The 10,527-nt window shown below is 40.2% G+C and overlaps 1 protein-coding gene across 2 annotated transcripts; it reads right to left on the reverse strand.

Moving 5' to 3' along the window:
* Positions 1 to 1,067: 1,067 nt before the first annotated feature.
* ttk (ttk protein kinase) lies at positions 1,068 to 10,038 on the reverse strand. 2 transcript variants are annotated; one of them, XM_047335610.1, is made up of 25 exons: positions 9,939 to 10,038; positions 9,190 to 9,277; positions 8,860 to 9,082; positions 8,149 to 8,255; positions 7,912 to 8,052; positions 7,595 to 7,709; positions 7,424 to 7,505; positions 7,200 to 7,309; positions 6,947 to 7,031; positions 6,738 to 6,846; positions 6,371 to 6,593; positions 5,828 to 5,934; positions 5,395 to 5,547; positions 5,120 to 5,292; positions 4,541 to 4,686; positions 4,324 to 4,450; positions 3,985 to 4,077; positions 3,721 to 3,878; positions 2,899 to 3,050; positions 2,671 to 2,795; positions 2,338 to 2,412; positions 2,066 to 2,242; positions 1,677 to 1,773; positions 1,494 to 1,579; positions 1,068 to 1,380 (listed from the first exon to the last, which is right to left on the reverse strand). In XM_047335610.1, the coding sequence occupies exons 2-25, from the start codon at positions 9,275 to 9,277 to the stop codon at positions 1,312 to 1,314; spliced, it is 3,021 nt and encodes a 1,006-aa protein (XP_047191566.1). In that variant the 5' UTR covers positions 9,939 to 10,038; the 3' UTR covers positions 1,068 to 1,311. The 2 variants fall into 2 exon arrangements, with proteins under 2 accessions (XP_047191566.1, XP_035478848.1); XM_035622955.2 differs by having other exon boundaries at positions 6,953 to 7,031; positions 9,939 to 10,008.
* Positions 10,039 to 10,527: the final 489 nt, after the last annotated feature.

Below are 10,527 nucleotides of genomic sequence, written 5' to 3' on the forward strand. Positions count from 1 at the left end.
CTGATTTATTAATTTTATTTAACTCAAGTTTTTACAAAATTATCTTACAAATGGAGCTGCAGGTGAGAAAAAAAACTTTTTTCATGGAACTAACATATATTGGATAATTTTTTGGTTCAAACATGTCCACAATTTTTAGCACCCCCCCCCCCCCCCTTTTCTGAGACATTCCTTAATCTGCTGATGTCTCATGTAGGTATTTTAACTGTGAAACTGACACTGAAGCAGAGACACTAACACCCAGTTGAACTCATTTGGCATTAAATAAGCGCGTGTCAACATTGAAATGGTTTGTGTTTGTTGTAATTGTCCACAGAGGCCTTATATATATGTTCCTGAAGTTAATTCATTGTAAGTGATGACAGAAAAAATCCTTCTTCCTCATTCTGCAAAGGAAAACTAAAATGAGAAAATAAAAACTCAAGTCACATCATAATTCAGAGTACCACATATATTATCTGGCTGTATCTAACATGTGTAAGTTCCTCTCTTATGATGAAAGAACTGTTAACTGCTTCTTGAGCAGTAATTTGTCTTTATTGGGATGTGTTTTACAAACACCAGTTGGCCACAAGATGGTGCTGTTCTCTCCACCTTATCCCATAATAGGAAAATCATACGAAAATATACAAGCTCTCCAGAAACATTAGTGTTTCCTGTCAAGTTCTCTAAAAATCTGTCTCCACAAAACACTCATTAAATGTTTGGACTCTAAATTCTAAAATACATACAAGTTCATTTCTAAATGCTTCTCAATAATGACAGATTAATTCATCTGTTTGATACCTGAAAGCACGAGTGCACATTTCTGGACTATTTCTATTTAAACTGGAGGATTGAAATTTTAAAAAGATAACACATTTATTTACTTCCGGTCAATTAAAAAAAAATGCTTTGAGCTGAAAAATGTCCCTGTCGTGTTCATTTCCCTCTGCTCAGTCAGGCATCTTTGTTTAGTGGATATCTTTGATAAATTCAATTCTCACATAAGTTGTTTAAATGATACCTTGTGAGTCTCCCGTCCACACTCTATTATCAGCTGGAAAAAAATAAAACCAACAACTCTGAAGGGTACAGTATGTTTATCTGACTATGCTGTTTCCTGACATTTATTATCAGGGAACATACGTAAACAAGAAAGAAAAACATGCAATATATTTTGTTTCAAGGAAACAAATGTACAAATATAGATTAGCTGGTTCCTACGACAGAAAATAGTGTTTCTGTACCGAGTATGTACAGTGGTGACAGGAGAGAAAAAGAAAGAGTAGAAAGGAAATATATAAATATCCATCATATGTTCCAGGACGGTCAGGTTGACGACTTCGCACACTCGGCAACGTCCAACTTTCTGCCACTGCTGCACATTCTGGCCAGATTCTGAGAAAAGCAAAAAAAAAACAAAAAAAACACAATTATTAATGAAGAAACCATAAGATGGAGGAGGAAAAACAAAAAAGTAAGAGTTAGAAGTTCGACTGAGTGAAGCTCACGTTTGCAGCTCGTATGATGCTGTTTGGAGACTGGAGAGCAGCGAGGTCTGTGAGGATCCTCTTCAGATCACTGTTACATGGACCTTCTGAAACAGGCGAGTTGAGTACAAGTCAGTGACGTGTTGTGAATAGCAAACTTGGCTTCCAAGTACACAGACTTTGTGCTTTTGTCTGTGTTTGTACCTGGTTCAGGTGATACTTGTGGCTTAAGCTGCAGGTATGAATGTTCCAGCAGCTCTGCAATAGAGATTCGCTCTCTGGGGTTTCGTACCAAGCACCTCTGGAACGAGCAGACAATAAAAAACAGTTTAATTGACAGTTTAATTACTTTGCTTCAGCAACACTTTTTAAGATTTGACACCACTTAAATCTACGGTTTCCCCTTTCCCATCCCTTGAAAACAAATGTGTCATGTTCAGTCTGAGCTTGAGGAGTTTAATTTCAAATGCCTTTTAAAGCATCATATACTGGTCATCTTCAGGCACTGGTAGCCACTTGTATAAGTCATATGAACCTGACTTGTATCTGTTTCTCTCACGTCACACCAACACAGTGCAGTTGTGCTCGCTCACCTTCAACACATCCAGCAGATCCTTCTCCGAGATGTCAGGAAACTCAATCTTGTGGGTAGTATCGATGATGGCGTGCAGCTTGGTGATCTGATTGGTGATGCTTTGGAATGGAGTCTTCCCATAGGTCATGCAGTACAGGATACATCCGAGGGACCACACGTCACCTTTGGGGCTGATCTGTGGCACAAAAACAGAATGTTTTTTTAAATCTTCACTCCAGAGGTCATTGCACAGATTGTTGGCAAAAGTGAGTGGAGAGAAAAAACAACAACCTTTGAGCGTGCTTTTCCTGGCTGGGATGACGTGTCTTTAATGGCTTCGGGAGGCATATAGTTAAGGGTGCCTACCTGTGATTGAGACACACACACACACACACACACACACACACACACACACACACACACACACACACACACACACACACACACACACACACACACACACACACACACACACACACACACACACACACACACACACACACACACACACACACACACACACACACACACACACACACACACACACACACACACACACACGGTAAACTCTACATGTAAGAGACTCTGTGCATTCAGTGTATGTACACGTAACAAAAGTCTTACCTGTGAATCCTTCATGATGCTCGTCACATCAGGCTGGATCTGGTTTGCGATGCCAAAGTCGATCAACTTCAGCGACGCATTCACTATGACAAAGTTAGCCGGCTTCAAATCACTGTGGACTATTCCTGCAGAGAAGACAACAGATTATTCGGAACAGTTAGGAATCAAGATCATTTCAATGTGCGCCACTTAATTCACAGCACGACAAGCTTTTGTAGAAAGACAAACCATGTTTGTGAATGGTGTGCACGGCCTCCAGCATGTTCTTCCAGTAGAACTTCCTCTCCAGCGGATTCACCGTCTTGCGGTTTCGCAACCAAGTGTTCAGATCCAAGTTCCCGCACTCCATCAGCATGATGATGTAGCTGTTGGTCATTTCACTGCAACGTACATACACACATACAGCCGTCAGCACATCCGCGGCAGAGATCCTGATTCAAAGTGAACCTGAAGACGTCACCTTGAAATCAGGTCTGGTGGCAGCGCAGCGTCATTCATTCATCTTCTGCTGTGAATCCAAATTAAACCCTATAATTCTCCTCTCTAAACTATATTAATGATGGTCGCCCATTTACAGATAATACCACACCTTATATATCGAAATTCCTGTTCTTATCTCATCATACTTTCATACTTCTTTCATTATGACTTCTACAACTGCTCTTTTTTTTTCATGATTCGCCGTACAATGCTACTCTTTTTGTTACCCATTTGCTATATTTTTGTGACTAGCATTTCACTGCTGCAACACCCCAGCTTTATAGTTTTGATTATTTGATCAATCAATAAGCTGATCAACAGAAATGTATTTCTCAGATATGAAGATTTGATGTTTTGCATTTTTCATACATGACAATTAACTGAATATGTTTGAGTATGGGGCTGTTATGATGCAATTACATACCGTTTGATAGACAATCAAAAAATTTAATGGAGGATGATTTATAACAATCAAAAAATGGTCCTTTAAGTCCTATAGTTTTGGTCTTCATGGTGATTTCAATACAATGTATAGATTATTTTAATTTCTTGGACAGGGTATGTACTCACTAGTCATAGAGCTTTATGATTTGATCGCTGTACTGCTGCAGGTGGTTCAGATGCTCGATCTCATTTTTATAACTTTCTATCGTCTGAGTATCGGCCTCCTCGAGGTCGACGTATTTCACAGCAAACAGCTGCTTTTTGTGATCCAGGACCTGGTAGACCTGGGGGGCAAAAATAAAAAGACAGTCAGTCAATCAATCAAGGACAACAAAAAATATTGTAAAATTAAAAAATTTAAAATATATACATTCACTAATAATGCTTCACCTTGCTTGATCCACCTCGTCCAATCATCTTGAGGATGAAGAACTGCTTCCCTTTGATGGTAATGGATTCATTCGACAGCGCAGTGATCGAAGCCTAAAATGAGATTCAAACAAAGATGTGTCTGGTCAATACAGTTCAGAAGGATTTCTTGTGTAGCACCTTGAAAACAGAATAAAGCCCTGGGAAAGTCTGTTTTACTAGAACATATGAGGCCCAGACCTCCTCTCATAATGCGAATGGAGGCTGTGGGTGTTTCTGTAACACCACCATTAATCTCTGTTTGGCAGTGGTTGTAACTTTTATAAGTTTATAACAGGAGGTAATATGAACACGTTGTACCTGTGGAGTCTGAAAACAGGAGGCTTGGTTCAGAGGTGTGCACGGCTGCTGAGCAGGTCCAGCTCTGTGTGCTGCTACTGCAGAGGAAAACACCTCGCGACCTCTCTTCACAACAGGAGTAATAAAGCTGAGGATGGAGAAAGTTTAGGAACTTTAGAGCAGATGTTGTGCTGCTGATAACATTCTGGACCAGCAGACACTCAAGTTAAAATATTACCTGCTAGCACCAGGGTTTCTGTAGCTGTTCGGTGTCTGGCAGACCGTCTGTGGGTTCGGTCTGGGTGGAGGTTGGAGGGATGGAGTGGGGAGCGACTCCAGCACACGGGGAACAGGTCTGGGGTCAGGCGGAGTTGTACGTTTATCCTGAGAATAAAATGATTTTGGAATGTTTTGATTAGCGCGAGGGTAAGATTTTTTAGACTAAAAGAGAATCTGGTTCTTTGATTATAAACAGAAGGGATCAAAATCTTATTACATATGAAGAGAGGTAATTAAATCAGCAAACTTTAGATAAAATGATTGTGTTGTTGTGTCTGTAGAGATGCCCTCACTCGCTTAATTGTCATCATGGTGACAAAAGAAGAAAATAGTAATTGAAGCCGAATTTCACCAGCAAAGAGCGAGCAAGATTAGATACAAATAACTAACAAGCTAACAGTAGTGTAGCTGACAATCCAAAACAATAAAGATTTACTTAATTACACTTAATCCATTTTTCTAAAATATATGTTTTTTTAAATGTTTGTTAAGAATGCATCACATGGACAGAGGCCGTAGATAAAGAAAGTTAGCAAACCTCCGGAGAAACGTGCCGGTTAACAGGAGTCGGCATCTTCCACTCGGACGAGGGCTCTTTGCCGGCAGGTTTAGCGCGTTCAGCTGAGCGGTTCACCGGGACCCGAGCGGGAAGATGAAGTTCCTGGTTTCCACCGTGAGTAAAAACGCTTACTGGAACAACTGTCTGCAAATCTACAAAGACAAACGGTGGGGAAATTAGACAAACTTCCGTTGCAGACCATTGTCCATCACTGGGCTTTGCCCTTTAAAATAATAATAAAAAATAAAAAAAACCTCTGCCTGTGGGGTGATGCTCCTCCTCCTTAGTGGGCACCAGCAGCTTCTCCCCAGCTTTGAGGTTCCGTATGGCCACCTCCAGCAGCTCAGCAGGCCTGGCATTCAACGCCTGGGCTTTGTGCAGAATTGACGATGCTTTGCTCACATTACCTTAAAATGAAGGGAGGCGAGAAGATGGCATTTTTACTTTTTTGCTGTCTGGACAAAAAGTCACTTCACTGACTAAGCCAAGCTTGAAGCACTGCTCAGTTGTAAGAGTGCTGGAAAACTGGTAAAACCCTTGTGACTTGCCACCAGTTTTAGAGTCGTTATGATCAATGCTGAAAACGGTCATCAATGGAAAACAATATTTCAAATGTGTGTTTTTTGTTTTCATCAGTCCAATATGTCAGATTTCTGGAAAATAAAAATTAGTAATGATCAGTCTTACCTTGCAAGACCTCAAACTGGGCATGTGCTATATGGACGAAGGCAAATCCTTTGCAGTTGGATCTCGCAACTATGAAGTGGTCCTGTGCTTCATCTGTGTCTTCAATCCTGCAGAAAAAAACTAATGTCATTATATATAAGCAGCATGTGACACAGCTTTGATATACTATTTTGGAGGGATTTGATCTTAGCCGATGGAGAATTTTGCATGTATGTGTATATACTGTGCATATTGCCAAACCCTAACCAAAGGACGTCATTATTCTACTTATGATCATGAATTTTTTTTTTTTTTTAATCTAGATCTGCAGATACCTAGAAAAATACATTTTTAACTATGAATGGTGTCTTCACTTATCATATATCACATCTCTAGTATTTGCAGCTATAACTTGGAAAGTGTGTTTTTCGGGCCCCATTTTTGTTGATCAGCACATTTGACCCGTCAGCTCCACAAGTGAATCATCGGGAGATAACCTCCCAAGGAGTACGCCACAAAAATCACAGACTGTAATGCAGGTAAACGGTATTGTAATCCACCTACCCCTTGAGTTCTGCATATCTGACCAGTATTCTGGCATAGCAGGCGTTTTTGCTGTACTGTCTGATTGGCAGCCTGGAGAAGATTTTGGAATAACAGTCCTTGAGTTTGTTGAGGAGGCTGATGTCTGCGTGCGGGTTGCCCCTTTTCTCCAGATTCGTCAGATATGTCCAACATGATTCGGGGGAATTTGTTTTGACGACCTGGTCGAAACTGTAAGTTACGTCTGCCAGAGAAAAACAAACATGTTAGGAAAACGGTTAATAAGGCCAAAACTAAATCTGCATGTCCACACAGCCTCAAATGTTGTCATTCGGTGCAGCAGATTTTTAAGGTTATACGGTACGTAGTAGTACGTAGTAGTACGTACCTTCCATTCTTGAGGCGTCCTGTGTGTTGTGTCCATGAAGGAGTGTGGTGGTAGAGTCCATAGCCGCCTGGTCCTCCCAAGGGCAGTGTTCTGGACTGAAAGCTGGTGGCTGAGAAACACAGCAACAACAAATATTGCACTTCTTTCTTCAGCTTAGATTGAACAATCTTCAATCTGATCACAGGTCAAAACTACTGCAGCACGCTTACACTCACATGAAGATCACCATCAACAGCTTTTTTCTTTGAAGATGACTGCCCAAACAATGAGCTCATGCTCGAACCAGATGCTTGCCTAAAACGAAAGAGACAACCCACAAAAAAGTGTGTTTTTCCACCACAGGTGTCTAAAGAAACATTTGGGTATCGGTTACCTCAGCAGTCCTTGCAAGCTTACAATTTAGTGCCGACAGTGCAAGTGATGTTAAAAACCCTGTTTGAAAATGTCATAGCAAAAAGGTACCTGGACAAGCTAGTGGGGATTGACGCATCACTTCTCTTAGAGGGTTTGTGGATGTAGTCGCCATCATCGTCCTCTGGGATAGAGAACGGAACCACGGGAATTCTCCCTAGCTGTATACAAAAGATGAGATTACAAAAATGTCAAACTTCAAGGACTATTTGGTAATAAGTTTCATGCACTGCACAGTTTGAAATAAGACAAGCCAGAAGAAATGTAACTCTCACCATGCCAGCTGTTCTCTTCGGCTGAGATCCAGATCTCCAGCCTGGCAGTTGGTCATCTGCTGATCCACCGAGCGACTCGGTCCTGAAGGGCAGAGATCAACATGAGGTGTCACATTGTCTAAATCAAGCAGGAACCTTATTAAACACTGAAAGACGCTGTTTTATTCTTACCCCAAACCAAAAATACTGGAGAGCTGTAAGTCGCCCGTCCCGTCCGACACTCTGCTCACTTTTTGGAATTCTGAGCCTTTTTTGACAGAATCTTGAACGTTACTTTTGGGCAATACTGTCGGGAAGAAAACACAGCAATATAGGAAACTCAGATTTGGAAAAGCACAAAATGCAAAAAGACAATAGTTAGTCAATAAATAATATGATGATACTGCATTGTTACAGAAGACTCTGAACTACTAAATTGGTGTACACCAGTAAAATTATCAAACCCTAATATGTCACAGAATTAAACGTGAACAAATAAAAATACCCACGTGGAACATTTTCCTTATCGTCTGAACAGAGGACTGTTTTCCCCGTCTGCATGCTTTGCAAGGCAGCCTCCAGCAGTTCCCTTGGTTTGGCACCCAGTTCAATAGCATTTTGCAAAATGTAAATGCCTCTCTTTGTGTTGCCTGGTAAAATGACAGCAGACACTTGTAACAATCCAGATAACATGAGAATGTATTAACAAACATGAACATGAAGAACATAAGGTTAAATAAAAATACCTTGAGAATGCTCAAATTTTGCATGAGCAATGTGGACAAACGCAAAGGTCTGGCTGTGAGATCTTGCTACGTTGAAGTTGGCTTCTGCCTCATTGACATCTTGAATCCTAATAGAGAGAGAAAAAGAAAGAAAAACAGACTAAGTGGCCACGCCTACTTTTTTTTCTTTTTAGAAAACATTACTCAGAATGAGGCTTTTCATTAGAGCTGCAACTAACGAATATTTCATTATTGATTAATCTGTTGAAATTTTTCTTGGTTATTTAAATAGTTGTTTGGTCCATAAAATGGTAAAAAATGTTGATCGCATTTCCCAAACCCCAAAATGATGTTTTTGTTTTGTCCACACACCAAAGATTTTTAGTTGACTGTCACCGAGGAGCAGAGAAACCAGAATATATTCACATTTAAGAAGCTGAAAATAGGGGATTTTCGACTTTCCTTTTCCCATAAAAACTACTTGAATCGATTATCAAAATAGTAGGTGATTAATTCATTAGTGGATTACTAATCGATTAACTGTTGCAGCTCTAATTTTATGAAACTCAAAAGAGACTGTAGAAACATTTTATAGACAATTGCACAACGAAATTAGAAATGAATCAATATTTTAAAGTTATTATAGCTATATCAAATAATATTGTCCACTCCAAATAAGAGTGGATAAAGGTCAATGGTCTTGAGACACAAGTCAAACCGTTTGTTACTTACGCTTTCAGCTCTGCAAACCTGACCAGCATCCTGGCGTAGCTCTCGTTCTGACAGTGTCTGCCCAGCGGCATATTGGAGAACACTCTGGTGTAAAAGTCGACGAGTCTGACGAGGTGGTTGCGGTTCACCTGAGGGTCCCCTTTCTTCTCCAGGTCCATCAAATATGAGAGACAAGATTCAGGCGAGTTCGAGCCGATGACCTGGTTGATGTTGTCTGTGTCGTCTGCGGCAAAAGGAGCAAAAGTGTCAGGAGGACTGGATGTAGTAGTGCAGACAAATGGCATGGATCAGGATCGTACGGTGACAGAACCGTGCAAATAATATCTTTACCTTCATTGAGGTATTTTTTTATTTTGTTGAGCTTCTGATAAAGCAAGGCAAGCTGCTGCTTTCTGTCCGTGTGCTCCTCTTCCTCCATCTGAAAGTGAAGAGGAAGTAAACAAACCACGTATCCAGGACGAAGGAGAGCTTTTTTAAAAAAGATCTTTACATTGAATTACATGATGGATCAGTCGTACACATGGCGTCAGCCCTGGCAAGATACTCACCAAATACAGAACGTAATAAGGGACATATTATGTACAAACAAACTCGCGGCGATCATAGTTATGACACATGCAAAAACAACTAACACACAGAAACACATTGATAACACACAGAAACACATTGTTAACACACAGAAACACATTGTTAACACACAGAAACACATTGTTAACACACAAACACATTAATAACACAGAGAGGTGCAGCAGCTTTGTGGATCGCTTAGTTGTCACATTAGCAACATATTGCATGTTATTTTGTGGACAAACAACAATATTGGTATTAGCACCTACAAGGTAAATAACTGTTCACCGTTCCTTCTTTGCAAAAAGTATTTCAGTTCGTGTTTACAGGGTAAGTTAGCTCAGTTAGCTAGCTAGCTAGCTAGCCAACATGTAGCGCTGCTGTTAGCGACAACGGGCTCAGCCCCTCAGCTCCCATGAGGTTCAAAACCTAGGGTGAATTTTAAACCCGTATAAATACATGAATAAGCAATAATATTCAAATAACGCATTGCTAATGTGAAATCACCTCACCGTGTTTACGCTGTCATTAACTCCTTTAGTGGGGAACGAAATAAAAAAGACTCGACTTCAACTGCCAGTTTTCAAATATGCCACTTCCGCCCACGCCAAGGGTTGATTGGGTAGATTTTGGTGACGACATGGTGCGTTCCGGTTTCAGGCACGGTTGTATTTAAAACACTTCAAACAATTGACAAAATTAAAATAAATCGTAACATTTAATGCATTCGCAATTACGCAAGACTAAAATATGATGACAGTAATCTTCCCTGTTCGTCTGCGACAACAAAGACCGATTGAGGAGAAATAAGACCGTAGAGGGTGGGAGAAAAAATCATATTTAATGGGAATAAATTCTACGTACATGTAAATTCTGTGAATAAAGTAATAATGCTGAATCTATGTTAAAACATTCTCTTGCCCAACTCATATGTTACATTTTCTTGTGTAGGTGAAAAACATGCTTTCCGTCTGTACTGTAATGTCACCTGCTTCCTTATAGAGAGAAATATAATAACCTCGCTTGTTTTCATGCACATTCCCCTCCTGTATATGCGTTTGATAATTAATTCGGAACTATGTGGTAAATATGTTATCTTTA

The sequence above is a fragment of the Scophthalmus maximus genome, chromosome 1, assembly GCF_022379125.1.
Source record: "Scophthalmus maximus strain ysfricsl-2021 chromosome 1, ASM2237912v1, whole genome shotgun sequence".
Classification (NCBI taxonomy): domain Eukaryota; kingdom Metazoa; phylum Chordata; class Actinopteri; order Pleuronectiformes; family Scophthalmidae; genus Scophthalmus; species Scophthalmus maximus.